The following is an 18616-nucleotide window of genomic DNA, read 5'->3' as shown; positions in this document are numbered from 1 at the left end:
ACAGGAACTTTTTACTTTTCTTTGTATCCTTCATGTTTAGCACAGTGCCTGGCACACAGTAAGTAGGTGCTTAATAAATGTTTACTGACTGGCTGAATGAATGGGAAAGCCAGTGACAATAAACTAGGAGGAGGGGAGGAGAAGCCCTAACCAGTGATAGTGGGCCTTTTAGAGATGGAGTGATGGGCCACCCCCCCAGACCAAGTGCCATATCCCCCTTTATTTCCCTACACAGGGGAGGGAGGGAGAAAGGGCTGCTGGGTGAAGAGGTGGGAGAAGTAAGAAATGTCCTCAGTGAGTATACAGAAGGGGAGAGGAGTGGCCCAAACACTCTGCTCCCCTCCAGCTCTGCTGCCTGTGAGCTTCCCACCTTACCCCCTCTTCTCTCCCATTGGCTGCTGGGCAGAGGAGGAGGGGAGTAGCTCCACCCAATTCCCTCTGCCTTTCTAGAAACTAAGGGGGATGGGGGGGTGGCTGCATGCCCGCAGAGAGCACTCTTCATGCCATCTTTGGCACCCATGCCATAGGTTCACCACTGCTCTAGATGTTTATCGAAACTCTTTTCTTCACCAACCATGCTACTGAAGATTACTCCTAGGGTTATGTAAGGAGTAAGGGCTCAGTGGAGAAGGGAAAAGGAGTCACTGTAGATAGTGGTTGAGATACAGAAGGGAAGGGAAAGAAGAAGAAAAAAGTAACTCAAGGAATCTGGGCAAGGAGAGTCTTTCTGACTATAGCCATTCACGGGTTTTTAAGGTGTCAAGAGAATATAAATAGGGAGCAATGGCATTCAGCTATAAGAGATAGATAAATAAGCTATGCACAAAAGCAAGATTAAAGTAATTTTCTAGTAAGAAAAATATAGAAGTGGAGAAAGGAGAAAAAAACACCTTACCAATAGTCATAGCTCTCATCCCAATTGTCAAAATGCACCAGAAACCGATTGTCCACCATATCTGTTACTGTAGCAACACAGATGAATGCAGGATTCTTTTTGTCTACAGCTTCAAGTTTCATTCCCACACGAAAACCTGATGGGATCACTGTCTACTCAGAAACAAAGATTTAATTAACAATCAATATACTCTGAACATCCAGACCACTTCTAGCATCAACAATCAATGTATTTAATGTATTTATTGCTTAGTGCCCATCATATAGTATGGTTGCTTCTCAAGAAGCACCAATAAAAAATAACCTAGTGTAGGATTCAACTAGGTATCTCAGCCAATGAACCAAAGCTTTCAGATGTACCAAGAACTAAAATATATTCATTTTTTTCATTCGTGACTTTTAAGTCTGGTTGATAAGAATGTGATACTAGTAAGACCAAAGGTGTAGGCTTGCTTTCACATAAAGTCTAGTTAATTGTTCTGCTTCATGATTACAGAATTTGACTAGGAGTTTCTATTCCCAAGCGAGAAAGCATCTGTTCAAATCCATTATCATTACTGATAATAAAAACCCTAAGAAGTATACCCTCAATTGACAGTGGCCTACTTTTATATGAGGGACAGCAAATGATTACTGTAATCCAATATGAGAGATTTCATGTAATGTAATTAAAAATAAAACATCTACTATGTTCAAGGGACTGTATCTTGCTATATTTCAGCTTTAGTATCAAATGGTTGATGAGATAAGAAATTCATTCAAAATAGGTGTATGTGAAGCAAACTACACTAAGCATTTGGAACATGAAAAACAGTACAGTGAAATTAAAATGTAGCAGAAAGAAACAACAAAGAAAAGAAGGAAGGAAGAAAGAAAAGAAGAAGGGAGGGGGAAGGGAAGGAGGGAGAGAGAAAGGAAGGAAGGAAAGAAGGAAGGAAGGAAGAAATAGGGCTTCTCTACTTTTCTAATAGCAGAATTGACACCTGAGTAACAATTATATAATTCTTTAGTCCTTTCTCTCCTTCTCCTCTGCCTTAGGAAAAAATAATGTTCAAACATTGTAGAAATGACAAAGTTAGCCATCAGGTTCTAATTTCATTATACAAAAATAGATATTTATTCTCACAATAAGTTGGAGAAGTTGATCTCTCAAGCCCCCTCTAGCTATAAATTTCATGATCTTTTTTACTATAACTATAATGAAGAATTAAAGAAGCTGAAATGTACAAAGCAATTTTTAATGATATTTTGGTAAGCATGTAATGCTACCTGAATTGATGAACTAGGTGCTAAAGCTGGATGTACTTCTACTGCTATACTGGCAATATTTCTACCTAAGTCTTTATTACAAAAACTATGTCAAAAAATTATTTATTGCACATTTCTGCCCATAAATATTCGACTGTTGCAAAGCAGAATAATTTTGGCAAAGAGAGCAAGTTACCACTTATGTGAAAAGCATACATTAAATCATAGGAAAACAGCGAAAAAAATTTAGAAAGACAATGAATAAAATCCCTGCTGAAACTCACAGGCAAGGGACCAAAATGGGATCAGGAAGCATGGTACTGTAGCTCCCAGTATAGGTGTTTTCCTACTTAAGAGGATTTCAGTGGTTTAAGAATGTTTGCTGTCTATGCCAGATTTACATTTCAACAATTAGGCTGTGATCTCAGTGAAAATCTTCACATACAAGTCTGGCTTCCCTCCAGCAGTACCAAGAAATGCCTCTCTTCCTTCTTTAGGGCTCTACTTTAACCAGTCTATCATGAGTTGGATCATGTTAGCAAAGTGCTAATAGTTTCCTTGATGGCTCTTAAAAATCCCTAAGGAACTATTTAAAGTGAACCATATGTTGGCCAAGAAAATGGCTGTTGGGGGGGTATGTGAGGGGACAATGAAAGATTGGGAAGATCACTATAAACACGTAAGGAAGTTTTTTGAGCAATTTCAATCATTCACCCACCCTGATTTCAATGCAAACACTGAATCTCTTCAGTTTATGTTAGATTATATGTAAAGTGCTAATTAGTCTTAAAGTGACAAAGCACCAAGGCCTAAATAATAAGATAAAAAACTAGTTTTTTAAACAATCTATCCAGTATAGGCTCTATAAGTGACAAATTTATATTATGGTAAAGTCTCAAAGCTCTTTTACACAGGACTCTACAGAACAGATTGTCTAAGAATTTTTTTTATAGATAAAGAAACTGGGGCTTATAGATCTTAAATGAGTTATAAATGTTACCTACATAGTAACTGTCAGAGCAGAGATGAAAGTCCAGGAGTCCAGTCATCTTTTCAATATACCATACCATACTTCCAACTAGTGTAAAAGGAGATTCTTACTTTCTCTTTCCTACATAAGCATCTAAAGGCTCTTTCCTTTAGTTAGGTCAAGGACTCCATGACCTACACTATCATTCCATCTCACCCAACCACAGAGAAGGTAGTACTTAAACTCTCATTCATTTGAACTTCATTATACTTATGATACTCATAACTACATTATTTCTGTGACCTTGAACTCTCAAATTTCTCTGCCTGATCATGAACTTCTATCCTTACTTTTTCTCCTAAACTGATTCTTTATTCTCATTATAACCTCTAAATCTATCTCGCCTCCCTGTTACCTCAGGCCATCATTTCATTTCTGTGGAGGCCTCAGTCCTTCTCATTCATTCATCTTCAACATTTCCACATATATTTATTCCTTTCCCTTTCACCCTGCCTATAAAAATGTCAATGTCTTCACAATACTCAAGATATTTTTACTTGACCCTCAAGCTATCATCTTCTATCTCTTTTTCCACTTCAGAGACAAATTCCTTGAATACATGATCTATGTACAATCTGCCTCTTTTTTTTACAAGTAAAAGTACTACTTTTACTTGTAATCATCACAATTTGGCTTCCAACCATATCACTTGACAGAAACTACTCTCTTGAAGATTCTTAGTGACTTTAGTCTTAATTCTACTTGACCTCCTTGCAGCTACTGATAATGTAGATCATCCTCTTCTCCAAGATATTCTTTCTTCCTTTGGCTTCCACGAGAGTGCTCTCTTCTAGACTCTTCCTACCTGCTTAATATCACTTCTTTGTTGTTCATTTCCCATACCCTAAGTATGAGTGTTCTCTGAAGCTCTATCTTAAACTCTCTTCTTCTTTATCTCTACATTCACTTTTGATGACTTCATCTGATCTCGTTGGTCCAACAAATATCTCCATTCAGAGGCTATCCAAATCTTCCTGGGTTTAGACCTGTGATTTCATCAGTGTAAAGAAACCCCAATGGGGAAACGGCTTCTAAAAATGCTGAATAGCACTCTTGGTGCAACTTACAGTTTTAGGGAGTAGCCCTCAACTCTCTTTAGAAAACTATTTCCACCTAACTGTTAGCTGGACAGCTCCACCTGGCTGTCTTTTTTACACTACCAACACAACCAAAATAGAAGCCATCATCTTCTACCTAAATCTGCCTCACCTCCCTATCACTATTGAGACTACCACCAAGTTAGCCACTCAAGTCATGACTTCGAAATTCTTTTTGACTCTTTCCTTTCCCTCAATCCTTCTACCTAATCTATTGCTCTCATGTCTTATCACTGCTACTTCCACAACAGCTTGTGTCTATCTGAACCACTTTGAACACTCACAAATGCTATTCCAGCTTTTGAACTGGTCTCCTTCTTTGTTTCCAGATTTTCTCCTCTCCAAACCACATTCCACATAGCTTCTGACACTGGAAAAATTCTGGCTGTGTCACTTCCCAGGACAGAATCTTCACCCTATTAACTTAAGATAAATCACAAATGCCTCAAATGGACATTTAAAGCTCTCTATAAACAGATTCTAGACTATATTCCCATACAATCATTCTTCATGCAATCTGTTCAAACCAAACTGACTAACCCATCTTCTTGACTCTATACATATGCAACAAGCTCCATCTTCACCTTCCTCTCTGAATCTTTTTAGCTTCCTTCTAGCTGAACCAAGTGCTACTTTTTCCTCAAGGGTTTTCCTGGCCCCAACAGTGACCAGAGTGCTCTTCCTCCTCAAATTACCATGTACTGACTCATCTCTCAATTAGTTATATCCCCAGAAGAATGCAAACTTCTGGAGGGCAAGAACCATTTTGTTTGTCTTAGTATTCCTAGCACTAACCTCACTGTCTTGCTCACACTGTTATCTTGAATTGATCATATATGTAATTAAAACTCGATTAATATATCAAGAGTTAATATTGACATGACATGAGAGCTTCAAGGACAATGATACCCCAGTAAACCTAAGTTGTTGTTCGTGTGTGTGTGTGTGTGTGTGTGTGTGTGTGTGTGTGTGTGCGCGCGCGCACGCACATAGGATGCTATAAATGAAGACATTTTGTAAGTAGAAAAGGTACGGACTTTTGCTATATTGCCTTCTAGTACACATTTCAACATAAAACTATAACTGAATAATTACAACTAGAGAAGTTTATTCAGAAAGAGAACTGCTATATCCTTCATATTAAACATTAAGCAAAAAAAAAAAAAGTCAGTTTTTTGCTATGATTCTGAGCATCTCATCCTAGACAACACATGTTGCTCTCCTTCAGAAGATACAATGACAGATACTTACAGTATTTTGATTTTCAAATAAGGACTTTGGAGCAGCTTGTGCTTTGCATGTCTTAAGGTATGTCTGCCAATTGAACTCTTCTTCTTTATACCCTGAAAATATGTTAAGATAAATTAAATATATTTCATCTTATAAAATTTTGTTTAAGATTTTCTTTGATTGACTTGCCAATAATTATAATAATAATACCTTACTTGGTCAAATCAGATATTATACATAAAAATCACTTGGGAAACTTTAAAACCATACTTTTTATTAAAGTATTGTTTACAGGTGGTATTAAGCTCACTATAAATATCAGGAAAGTGAGGCTAGAAAGATTAAGTAAATTGCCTTTATCATTCAGCTAGTAATGACCTAGTCTCTTTTGATTTCAAGTCTATTGTTATTTTTAATATGACTCCCCTAAAACCTACAACGCTTCTCTAAAAACAAGACAAAATAAAACAAAACTTCACTTATTTCCAAAATTATTTTCTACTTTAATAAACTACAAGCCACAAACATACAACCAGAATTTTTAGCATCAAAATATGAAATAACACAGTCAGTTAAACTATGGGTTTTCCAAACAAAGCAAATAGAACCAAACATATAGACTAATATTTGCTCCAAGTGTATTTTTCCCATCCTATACAGCTACAAAAAAGTTATATGATAAAGGTTTAGTTGTCATTTTTACAAGTTTTTCATTTGTTCTATTAGTAATTCATTAACAAAAGCATACCGAAGAGGAAAAATTAAGACCTATGGTTTGCTGAGGGGTAAGAGATAGTAGTGAGGGTAAATTGTTTATCATTTAACAATCATTTAGTTCCTACTATATATGCACGGTATGGTACCAGTTTTCTCCCTGTTAAGCACTTAATTTGCTCAAAAGAGAAATTAGTGGAATGCTAAAAAAAGTTTAATAAAATAATTATAATAATAATAGCTAGTATTTACACAGCACTTCAAGGTTTGCAAATCCTTACAAATATCACATTTTATAGTTCTATTATTAACCCTGGATGATCAAAGCTACAGTAATTCCCATTTTATGGATGAGGAAACTGAGGCAGAGAGAGATTAAGTGGCTTGCCCAGGTTGACAGTTAGTGAGTATCTGAGACCAGATGTGAACTTTTCTCTTTCTGGTTACAAACCCAGAGTGCTATTCACTGAGCCACTAATGTTAATAGTCTATTACTGCAAGAGTGGCTAGCTTGAACCTTATAAAATACATCCAATATAAGTATTTCTTAAATGCCATGGGTAAAGTTTCTTGGATTAATGTTTGAATGCCATTGAAGTGAGCATTTCCTAAAAGAGGAAACTGGCTATTTCACTTTATTTTTCCTACCAGTGTGGGTATTTCTATTTTTATTAATTTTCATAAGGCAGCATTAATAACACAACAACAAAAAACCTCATCAAAAACAATGAAACTCCAATATTTTTTCTATTTTAAGATTCCCCGTGTACAAATATTAATTTTGCTAAAAAGTTCACCTTTCTTCCATTTGATTTTTTCCTTTTTCCAAATTATATATTTTAGCTTTGTGCAATTATTCTTCCACACTTTTTTTTTGTAACGAGGAAGGGACTATTAACTAATTATCAATAATTTTCAGATAGATTCCTCAACAAAAACATTTAGTAACTTTTTGGCATTAAGTGATAAGAAGATACTAACTCTGAATTTAAAAATGGAAAACTCTGTTGGCACTCATTTAGAATGCAAAATCCATTAGAAAAAATATATGAGATTTCACAGTCTATTCCTGGTTAAGATGGCGGCAGAGTAAAAAGCAGCTGCTTAACCTCTCCTAACTGAAACATATAGGATTCCTCAAGGGGACATAAAAACAAATCCAGAAGAACGAAGGGACCCCACAACAGGGTGCAGCATTGGAGGTACGTGGAATTGGGGCATTTCCATGCTATAAAGGGGTGAAACAGCTCTCACTAAAACGCGAGCTGAGCAACCCCCTGCCCCACCTCATACCACCTACAGTGCCAAAGCCAGCGCACAAGAGTTAGAGCAAGTTTGGGGCATGCATTAAGTCCTTGGCAGCTTCCTGGGGTCACCAGGGCCTGCTCCTGAGAACAGCAAGACTTAAGACCCCAAGAGGCTAAAGAACACGTGGACTTTGAACACAGACCCTGAGCGCAGGCACGAGTGCAGGCACAGACACAAGCACAGACATGGATCCTGAGTGCAGGCAGTGCAGAGGGGTGCACGACTGTGGAAGCAGCTCCCTGAGACTGTTAAAGGAGCCTTGGGCAGAGGAACAAGCAAGGGGACCACCAGGAGGCTTGACCTTGAGAAAAACTAGACTTGAGAACCAAGGAACCTAAAGAACACAGACAGACCCTGAGTGTGAGGATAAACCTGAGAGGACACAGGGCTAACAATGGCAAGCCAGAGACAAGAACCCCAAAAGAGAAAGATCATCAAGAAGAAATCTGTAACACTCAACAACTTTTACACAGATAAAATCCAGACAACAGAGCAAACAGCAGAGGAGAACAAACAAGTAATCATATCCAAACCTTCCCAAAATAATGAAAACTGGCCACAAGCTATTGAAGAGTTCAAATCTGAGATGATGAGAAAGATGGAAGAGATTTGGCGAGAGAAGTGGGAAATGGCTCAAAAGGAAATTAACAGATTAGAAGGCTGAAATTCCCAATTGGAGAAAGATGCCCCAAAATCAAACAAAATGGTAAGCAAATTGGAAACCAAAATCTGGCAAGAAAATAACAGTTTAAAAGGCAGAATTTCACAATTGGAAAATGAGGCAAGTAAATTGAAGACCAGAAATGAACAGACTGAAAACGAAAACCAAAAGATTATAGCCGAAAACCAGTCCCTAAAGGCTAGAATTAAGCAATTAGAAGCTAATGATATTTCAAGACAGCAAGAACAAATAAAACAAAGTCAAAAGACTGATATAATAGAAGGAAACATGAAATATCTCAATGAGAAAGTGACAGACCAAGAAAACAGGTCTAGAAGAGTCAATGTGAGAATCATTGGTCTTCCTGAAAAAGCAGAAATTAATAGAAATTTGGACTCCATACTAAAAGAAATTATTCAGCAAAATTGCCCTGAAGTTCTACAACAGGAGGGCAATATAGACATTGAAAGGATCCATAGATTACCCTTTACAATAGCCCCAGAAAAGACAACCCACAGGAATATAACAGCCAAATTCAAGAGCTTCTGAGTAAAAGAAAAAAAAATTTACAAGAAGCCATAAAGAGACAATTCATATATTAAGGAGCACCAAATAGGATCACACAGGATCTGGCAGCCTCCACACTAAAAGACCACAAGGCTTGGAATATGATATTCAGAAAGGCAAGAGAATTGGGTCTACAACCAAGGATCACCTACCCATCAAAACTGACTACATACTGCCAGGGGAAAGTTTGGGCATTCAACATGACAGAAGATTTCCAAGTATTTGCACAGAAAACACCAGGACTAAATGGAAAGTTCGATAACCAACCATGAAAATCAAGAGAAACATGAAAAGGTGAATAAGAAACAGAGAGGAAAGAAAGAAAACTTGTATTTTTTAAATTTTCCTCTTTAAGGGCTTCAATATAATCTAATTATTGGTATTCCTATGTGGAGAAATATTATGTATAATTCTTTGTAAGGAACTCTATTCGCTATTATAGTATTCACTATTATAGTAATTAGAAGAATTATTCATAGGGAGAGGTTGGAATACTAAATGATCTAAGATGATATGGGGGTGGGAAAGAGGGGGGTGAATAGTAGAGGACACCAAGAGAAACTTGAATGAATAAGAAAAATAGGATATTCTATTACACACAAAGAGGGCATGGGAAGGGGAAGGGATGAATACTATTACAAGAAGGAGAGGAAGAGAGGATTAAGAGGTAATAGTTAAACCTTACGCTCAGTGTAATTAACCTTGAGAGGGAAGAGTAGCTTTATCCATTGGGATATAAAACTCTATCTAATCCTACTGAGAAAGTCAGAAGGGATAAAACAAGGGGAGCAGGGGAGGGGGAGGTCAAAAAAGGGAGGAGAGAAGAAGGGGGAAGGTATTCATTAGGCCTTTAAAATAAAAAGATGGGAATAATAAGGGAGGGGGTAGAAAGGGAAGTAAAACAAGGGAGGGGACAAGGGTTACTGGCATAAAGCAAACCACTAGTTAAAAAGGAAATAGTGTAAGAAGGGGTAGATCTAGGATAGGATACCAAAATCTTGGGGAATACACAACTGATAATTATAACTGAATGTGAATGAGATGAACTTGCCCATAAAAAGGAAGCAAATAGCAGAGTGGATTAGAAATCAAAAGCCTGCCATATGTTGTCTACAAGAAACACATATGAGGCAGGTGGACATACACAGTTAAGGTAAAGGGCTTGAGCAAAATCCTTTGGGCCTCAAATGAGAAAAAGAAGGCAGGAATGGCAATTATGATTTCTGACAAAGCCAAAGTAAAAATAGATATGATTAAAAAAGACAGGGAAGGTCATTACATCCTAATTAATGGCAGTATAGACAATGAGGAAATAACATTGCTCAATATGTATGCACCCAATGGCATAGCAACCAGATTCGTAAAGGAGAAACTGGCAGATCTCAAGAAGGAAAGAGATAGTAAAATCATACCAGTGGGAGAGGGCAGCTGGGTAGCTCAGTGGATTGAGAGCCAGGCCTAGAGACAGGAGGTCCTAGGTTCAAATCCGGCCTCAGACACTTCCCAGCTGTGTGACCCTGGGCAAGTCACTTGACCCCCATTGCCTACCCTTACCAATCTTCCACCTATAAGTCAATACACAGAAGTTAAGAGTTTAAAAATTAAAAAAAAAATCATACCAGTGGGAAATCTAAATATTCCTCTTTCAGATCTAGATAAATCAAACCAAAAAATAAATAAGAAAGAGATAAGAGAGATGAATGAAGCCCTAGAAAAATTAGATTTAATAGATATGTGGAGAAAAATAAATAGGGACAAAAAGGAATACACCTTCTTTTCAGCAGCACAGGGTAGATTCACAAAGATTGACCATGTAATAGGGCATAGAAACATTGCAAACAAATGTAAAAGAGCAAAAATAATAAATGTAACCTTCTCAGATCATAATGCAATAAAAATAATTATTAGTAAGGGCACCTGGACAGGCAAATCAAAAACTAATTGGAAATTAAATAATATAATTCTCCAAACCAGCTAGTCAAAGAAGAAATCATAGAAACAATCAACAATTTCATTGAACAAAATGACAATGATGAGACATCCTACCAAACTCTGTGGGATGCAGCCAAGGCAGTACACAGGGGGAAATTTATATCCTTGAGTGCATATACTAACAAATTAGGGAGGTCAGAAATTAATGAATTGGGCATGAAACTTAAAAAATTAGAAAGGGAGCAAATTAAAAATCCCCAGATGAAAACTAAATTAAAAATACTAAAAATCAAGGGAGAAATTATTAAAATCAAAAGTAAAAGAACTATTGAATTAATAAATAAGACTAAAAGCTGGTATTTTGAAAAAAGTAGATAAAATAGACAAAGTATTGGTCAATCTAATAAAAAAAGGAAAGAAGAAAACCAAATTGACAGTATCAAAGATGAAAAGGGAGACCTCACCTCTAATGAAGGGGAAATTAAGGCAATCATTAAAAACTATTTCACCCAATTATATGGCAATAAATATAGCAATCTAGGAGATACGGATGAATATTTACAAAAATACAAATTGCCTAGATTAACAGCAGAAAAAATAGAATACCTAAATAATTCCATATCAGAAAAAGAAATTGAACAAGCAATCAAAGAACACCTTAAGAAAAAATCGCCAGGGCCTGATGGATTCACAAGTGAATTCTATCAGACATTCAAAGAACAACTAATCCCAATACTATACAAATTATTTGATATAATAAGCAAATTCCTTTCAAGATACAAATATGGTACTGATTCCAAAGCCAGGTAGATCAAAAACAGAGAAAGAAAACTACAGACCAATTTCCCTAATGAACATAGATGCAAAAATTTTAAATAGAATATTAGCAAAGAGACTCCAGCAAGTGATCACAAGGGTTATTCATCATGATCAGGTGGGATTTATACCAGGAATGCAAGGATGGTTCAACATTAGGAAAACCATCCACATAATTGACCATATCAACAATCTAACAAACAAAAATCACATGATTATCTAAATAGATGCTAAAAAAAGCCTTTGACAAAATACAGCACCCATTCCTATTGAAAACCCTGGTAAATATAGGAATAGAAGGACCTTTCCTAAAAGTAATAAACAGTATATACCTAAAACCATCAACAAGCATCCTATGCAATGGGGATAAATTAGAAGCCTTACCAATAAGATGAGGAGTGAAACAAGGATGCCCATTATCACCTCTATTATTTAACATTGTACTAGAAACACTAGCAGTAGCAATTAGAGAAGAAAAACAAATTTAAGGTATCAAAATTGGCAGTGAGGAGACCAAGCTATCACTCTTTGCAGATGATATGATGGTCTACTTAAAAAATCCTAGAGAATCAACTAAGAAGCTTGTAGAAATAAACAACTTTAGCAAAGTGGCAGGATACAAAATAAATGCACATAAATCATCAGCATTTCTATACATTTCCAACACATTAGAGCAGCAAGAAATAGAAAGAGAAACACCATTTAAAATCACCCTAGACAATATAAAATACTTAGGAATCTATCTACCAAAACAAACACAGCAATTATATGAAAACAACTACAAAACACTTTCCAAACAAATAAAACTGGATCTAAACAATTAGAAAGCCATTGATTGCTTGGGGTAAGTGAAGTCAGCAAGACAGTGTAAGATAAACCCAAAGAGCCCAACTTTTGGGACAAAAATCCATTATTTGACAAAAACTGCTGGGAAATTTGGGAAAACAATATGGGAGAGATTAGGTCTAGATCAACATCTCACACCCTACACCAAGATAAATTCACAATGGGTAAATGACTTGAATATAAAGGGGGATACTATAAATAAGTTAAGTGAACATAGAATAGTTTACTTGTCAGATCTCTGGGAAAGGAAAGATTTTAAAACCAAGTAAGAGTTAGAGAAAATTACAAAATGTAAAATAAATCATTTTGATTATATCAAACTAAAAAGCTTTTGTATAAACAAAAAACAATGTAGCCAAAATCAGAAGGGAAACAACAAACTGGGAAAAAATCTTTATAACGAAAAACTCTGACAGGGGTCTAATTACTCAAATATACACCAATTGTATAAAAAATCAAGCCATTCCCCAATTGATAAATGGGCAAGAGACATGAATAGGCAATTTTCAGATAAAGAAATCAAAAGTATCAATAAGTACATGAGAAAGTGTTCCAAATCTCTAATAATTAGAGAAATGCAAATCAAAACAACTCTGAGGTATCACCTCACACCTAGCAGATTGGCTAAAATGAAAGAAGGGGAGAGTAATGAATGTTGGAGGGGATGTGGCAAAACTGGGACATTAATGCATTGCTGGTGGAGTTGTGAACTGATCCAACCATTCTGGCTGGCAATTTGGAACTATGCTCAAAGGGCTATAAAAGATTGCCTGCCCTTTGATCCAGCCATACCATTGCTGGGTTTGTACCCCAAAGAGATCATAGATAAACAGACTTGTATGAAAATACTTATAGCTACGCTTTCTGTGGTGGCAAAAAACTGGAAAATGAGGGTATGCCCTTCAGTTGGGGAATGGCTGAACAAATTGTGGTATATGCTGGTGATGGAATACTGTTGTGCTCAAAGGAATAAAGAACTGGAGGAATTCCATGTGAACTGGAAAGACCTCCAGGAATTGATGCAGAGCGAAAGGAGCAGAACCAGAAGAACATTGTACAGAGTCCAACACACTGTGGTAAAATAGAATGTAAAGGACTCCTATATTGGCAGCAATGCAATGACCCAGGACAATTCTGAGGGACTTATGGTAAAGAACGCTACCCACATTCAGAGGAAGAACTACAGGAGAGGAAACACAGAAGAAAAACAACTGCTTGAACACATGGGTTGTGGCGGACATGATTGGGGATTTAGACTCAAAACGACCACACCAATGCAACTATCAACAATTTGGAACTAAGTCTTGATCAATGACACATGTTAAAACCAGTGGAAATACGTATCAGTCATGGGGGGTGGGGGGGGGAGAAGCTGGGGGGGGTGAAGGGGAAAGTAAGAGCATGAATTATGTAACCATGTTAACTTTTCTAAAAATAAATATCAATGTTTAAAGAAATAAAAAATATATATAAAAAGAAAAACTACATGAAATAGGCAGGTGAAAGGGAAGCACTGTGTTGTCCTAAAAGGTTTTCATAGAAATGTGCTCACTTTATAAGAATTAAAAAGGAAAATTCACAAAACAGATAAATGAGAGGTAATGAATTTGTATTGCAAAAGGATTCATTTTTTTAAAAGCACTGTCAAGTTTTATTAAGTTATGACCTTCTTTAATGCATTTCAATTAGTTAATAAATTGATTTATATACAAACATTTGAGGCAACTAGATGAGGCAATGTTAGAGCAATGAGCTTAAAGTCAGGAAGTCTTGTACTCTCAGCTTTGGCTCCAGACACTTATAGCTATGTGACCCTGAGGAGGTCAATGAACCTCTCTGTGCCTTTGTTTCCAATGGGGATAATAATAGCACCTACCTCCCAGAAATGATGTGAGGAGAAAGTGAGATAATAATAGTAAACCATTTTGGAAACCTTAAAGTGCTGTATCAGTTGTTCCCAACTTTTTTGGCCTACCGCCCCCTTTCCAGAAAAAAATATTACTTAGCACCCCTGTCATATACTATCACTGCCTCCTTACAGTAATTCACCACCCCCAAATGCACCTGTGGACATCACCGCCCCCCTAGATCACTGCAGCACACACCAGGGGGTGGTGGCGCCCACTGGGGAATCACTGTGCTATATAAATGTTAAGAATTTTTGGAAACTATCTCTTGGTCAAAGGCAATAGAGAGCCGCTGATCACTGTTAAGCAGAAGAATAACTTGAATACCCTCTAAAGGAGGAAATATGCTGACAATATGATGTATGAGAATGGGGACAGGATGCGTGGGGGTACCTGCTATTTGGAGTGGGTAGCTATGAGAGCCCCTACTAGGTTGGTAATCTTGGGAACAGTGAGCAAAGAACTGCTTTCTGACAACAGTACTTGGAATCTCTGAGTGTTTTCTTTTTATTTTCAAGAAATTGCTGCTCCATGGTTAAGTGCTAAACTGCAATTTAATTTACTTATCTTTTCCAGCCATTTCATCTCACCTTTTCAAATACTGAAATGAAATTCTAAAATGATTCTAAAATGAGGCTGTGTATCAATCAACAAGCATTTATTATGGGCCAGTCACTATGCTAAACCCTGAAGATAACAAAGATAAAAAAAAAAAACTCTCTGTCCTCAAGAAGCTTACGATAATTCAAAGAGATCAGTGTAACATGTAAATAAATATGAAATATGTGCAAATTATATACAAGACAATTTAGGGACAGGACTAGGAAATAGTGGTGAAAGGAACACCTTTCCTTTATCAATAGAAGATGGTCTTTGATTTAAGCTTTGGATGAAGCTAAAGATTACAAATAAGTAGAAAGAAGGAATACATGTATTCCAGGCATGTTTTTCCCTTTGGCAAAATCATGAAGACAGATAAAGAAATATGTGAGCGATAGCAAGTAGGCCAGTTAGGGTACAGTGCAAAAGAAAGTGTATGAAGGAGAATACCAATCTGGAGAGCAGAATGAAGCCAGATTTAAAACTAGAAGGGCTTTAAGGGCCGAAAAGAATGGGTTTTCAAGTGACAAGGCAGATGTGTTCTTTAGGAATATTCTGTGAAATATGGATTAGACAGAAGAGAGACTAGAGGCCTAAAGATAAATTAGGAGGCTACTTCAATACTCCAGGTCAGAGAGGAGGAAAGTCTGAACCAGTGCAGTGTGATAGACAGATGAAGGGCCATATGCGAGAGATTTTACAAGGGTAGAATTGCTAAGATGTGGCGACTGTGTGGACTTGGGGAGCGAGGGAGAAAAACATGAAGGCAGGGGTGGTATATAAGATGAGGAAGATAATTAGTTCTGCTTTGGACATGCTGAGTTGAGATTCCCAAAAGGACCTAAGAAGTCAACCTATCTAAAGCTGGACAAATCAAAATTTAATTGTTTTATGAAACAGTGATAAAAAAATTTGCCCAGAACACTTACAACATTGCAATGTGTGATACTTCAACTATCTAGAACTTTGCTGAATATCTCTTTCAGCTATGTCAATACTGTAATCCAGCTACCATTCCCCCCCATATTCCTCAGGACTCCCAAATGAACCTGGAATATTCTCAGATCTGACAGCTTTCACCTTATCGTGCCCAGATTCAAGTCTCCTACATCATTTCCCAAATAATTTTGCACCATATTGCTTATACTACCACTATTATTTCCCACCTCTTTCCCACAAGAATCTTAGGGATTTTCTTGCTTACTTTTGTCTCAGGCCCAGCACTTAGCGCAATGCCTAACATACAGTAAATGCTTAATAAATGCTTTATTTAGTAAGCTAGCAAGTCAAATTGATTAATTTTTGGCTTAAGTTTGCTGATATCTTAGGCCATGTTCTGTTTAATATTTTGATTAATAACTTTCATGAAGGCATCAATGACATACTTATTAAATTTTTAGATGGCAAAAAATAGGATAGCTAAACAGTAGAAACTAGAATCAGAGTCTCCAAAGATATCAACAGGATAAAACACAACGGGCTCTAACAAATAATATAATGTTTAATGAATGTTTTAAAACATTGTTTATTTAATTTTTAATTAATTAAATTTACTTAATAAATTTTTTTCATAATAAAAATGTAAATCTAAGATTACCCCAACTGAATTATTATAATTTAAAATATTTTTTACTAATTCCAAGTTAGTATTATCTTAAGGAAATGATCCCCAAGAAAAAATGAGAAAATTGTCCACCCTCATTTTTTGGCAGAGGTGGCCGGTTTTAGGTTTGTATTTTTGCATATAACATCAGAGTCAGATGATAATGTGATTAATTTTGTAGAACTTTTTTCTTTTTTTTTATTCTTTGTTACTGGAAAAGATTCAATGGGTAGAAGAGTGGCTGGATATACTTAGAAATGAGGAGACTATAAGAACAAAGTGTATTAATATTAATAACAATACTAAATAAAAATTTAATAATACCTTTTGGTGGATGAAGCTTGTGGCCAGTTTTTTCACACCATCCAACTGGATGAATGTCTAAAGCATCAGCATTTACCCAGAAGTCATAACAATCAGGATAGCCATCAAAATGAAGCTTTATCCTATAGCCACAAACCTGAAACATGTAAAGAATATTAGTTAATAAATTTTTCATTCAAAATGTTTATGCACATAATGCAGACAAATTAAAATTTATGCCACATTTGAATATATGGCCTATGTTAATTTCACTTGAAATAAATATAAAAATCTTAGGTAAGTCTAAGCAGATAAACTATGTAGTAAAGTATACTTTCGGGGAACAAAATTTTTACAGATAGATTCTATATCTATTCTGAAAAAATTATATTGTTTATTTGTCACTCATGAATTTAATATGTTAGAATCCTTTCTAATGTAATAGTTATAAGCTTTTTTTTTTAAATCACAGAATTTAAGCTGTTTTTACCTCAGCAACAGTGAGAACACAATACATTGACTGGTGTTCAGGGTCCACACCTTCTAACTTCATTCCGACTTTGAATCCATTTTTGTTATAGGGAAAGGATTGGTACTAGAAAATAAAATAAGAAGAGTTTTGGTATTTCAAAATTACTGCTGTGTTTTTAATGAAAAGTGTGAAAGTATCCAAAGAGTCATTTCCATAAGGCATCTTCTTGGAAAAAAACAACAAACCTAAATGTTTTTAAACAACACTTAAACAATAAGATAGACAGATAAAGACATATTCACACACACTTAGTAAATTGTTAACCATTTAATATTAAAAGTCAACGATTTAGCATGAAATAATGAAAAAACTTCATACAAAGAACAGAAAAATTACAGTACAGATGCCTTCATAGAAAGAAATTGGCTGGTAAAATGTGCTAGTTAATAATGAAATGTAAATCTACAAAAATCTGTATTAACTTTCCATTTTTAAATAAATTAATATTGTTATGGATGTACTTACCTTAATGTTTACTAATCATTACTTTTTACAATTTCATATGCCTCATCCTAAATTTTCTATCTGGCAAATAAATAATTTTTATAAGGAAATTTTACCAGAAGCACAAATACCTATACAAAAATAAATTTTACATTTTTTTTAGTTTTCTGTATTCTAATCATTTCATAATACATACTCTAAGTAACAGTGCACTGACAAATCTCATTTAGCAAAGGCCAGCTATAACAACGAAAAAGCCCTATATAGTTTATATCGTTTGGCTAATCACCTTAAATATACATCGGAAGGAAATTACAAAGTAATTTTATTTTTAAAAATTTGTAAGACATTGGACTCAATCTTTAACCCCTGGTAAATATTTTTTCTTGAGCCTGAGGCACACCACAATGGCATAAAATACACATCTACCAAAAAAATATGTTGGGGATTCTCAAAATAAGTTCTCCCTGATGCATGAAGGCCCATCCTCAATGCCCTCTCCTTCCCTACTCATGGGTGATGTCCTTGCTTCCAAAACCTAGGGCTTATAAAACATTTGCCACAATTCCTCCAGTCCCCTTTCCTGGACACTGAGACTCAATTTTTATGTCAACTCAAAGAAGCTGTGGGAATCCAGAACCAAACCTTCCTTCCCAAAATATGGCCTCTTCTTTTTCATGGCTGTAATTCCTCTCCCTCAGATCCCAGTAGTAAGCTCCATGCCTGCCACTCTCTCTCCCTCAGCTCTGATCCAGAAGGCTGAGCCTTCCACTCCCATTTGGCTCAATCCTACTGCTTCAAAGCCCTATCATCGACTTCTCTGCAAAGATGAACTCTAAACTTCTAGCACCTGAATTCTGGCTGCCTAGGAACAGCTCTCTTGT

General features: G+C 36.0%; 1 protein-coding gene across 1 annotated transcript in view; it reads right to left on the bottom strand.

Moving 5' to 3' along the window:
• Positions 1-18616, bottom strand: part of L3MBTL3 (L3MBTL histone methyl-lysine binding protein 3) — a 165014-nt gene that overhangs the window by 112644 nt on the left and 33754 nt on the right. The window contains exons 9-12 of the mRNA XM_044675430.1: positions 17247-17351; positions 16778-16913; positions 5521-5612; positions 896-1047 (exon numbers count right to left, since the gene is read on the bottom strand). Coding sequence (XP_044531365.1) covers positions 896-1047; positions 5521-5612; positions 16778-16913; positions 17247-17351 — 485 coding nt within the window. The remainder of the gene's footprint in view (positions 1-895; positions 1048-5520; positions 5613-16777; positions 16914-17246; positions 17352-18616) is intronic.

The sequence above is a fragment of the Gracilinanus agilis genome, chromosome 4 (genome assembly GCF_016433145.1).
Source record: "Gracilinanus agilis isolate LMUSP501 chromosome 4, AgileGrace, whole genome shotgun sequence".
Taxonomy (NCBI): Eukaryota; Metazoa; Chordata; class Mammalia; order Didelphimorphia; family Didelphidae; genus Gracilinanus; species Gracilinanus agilis.
The sequence above is the reverse complement of the archived record's forward strand: the minus strand, read 5'-3'. Positions and strand labels throughout refer to the sequence as shown.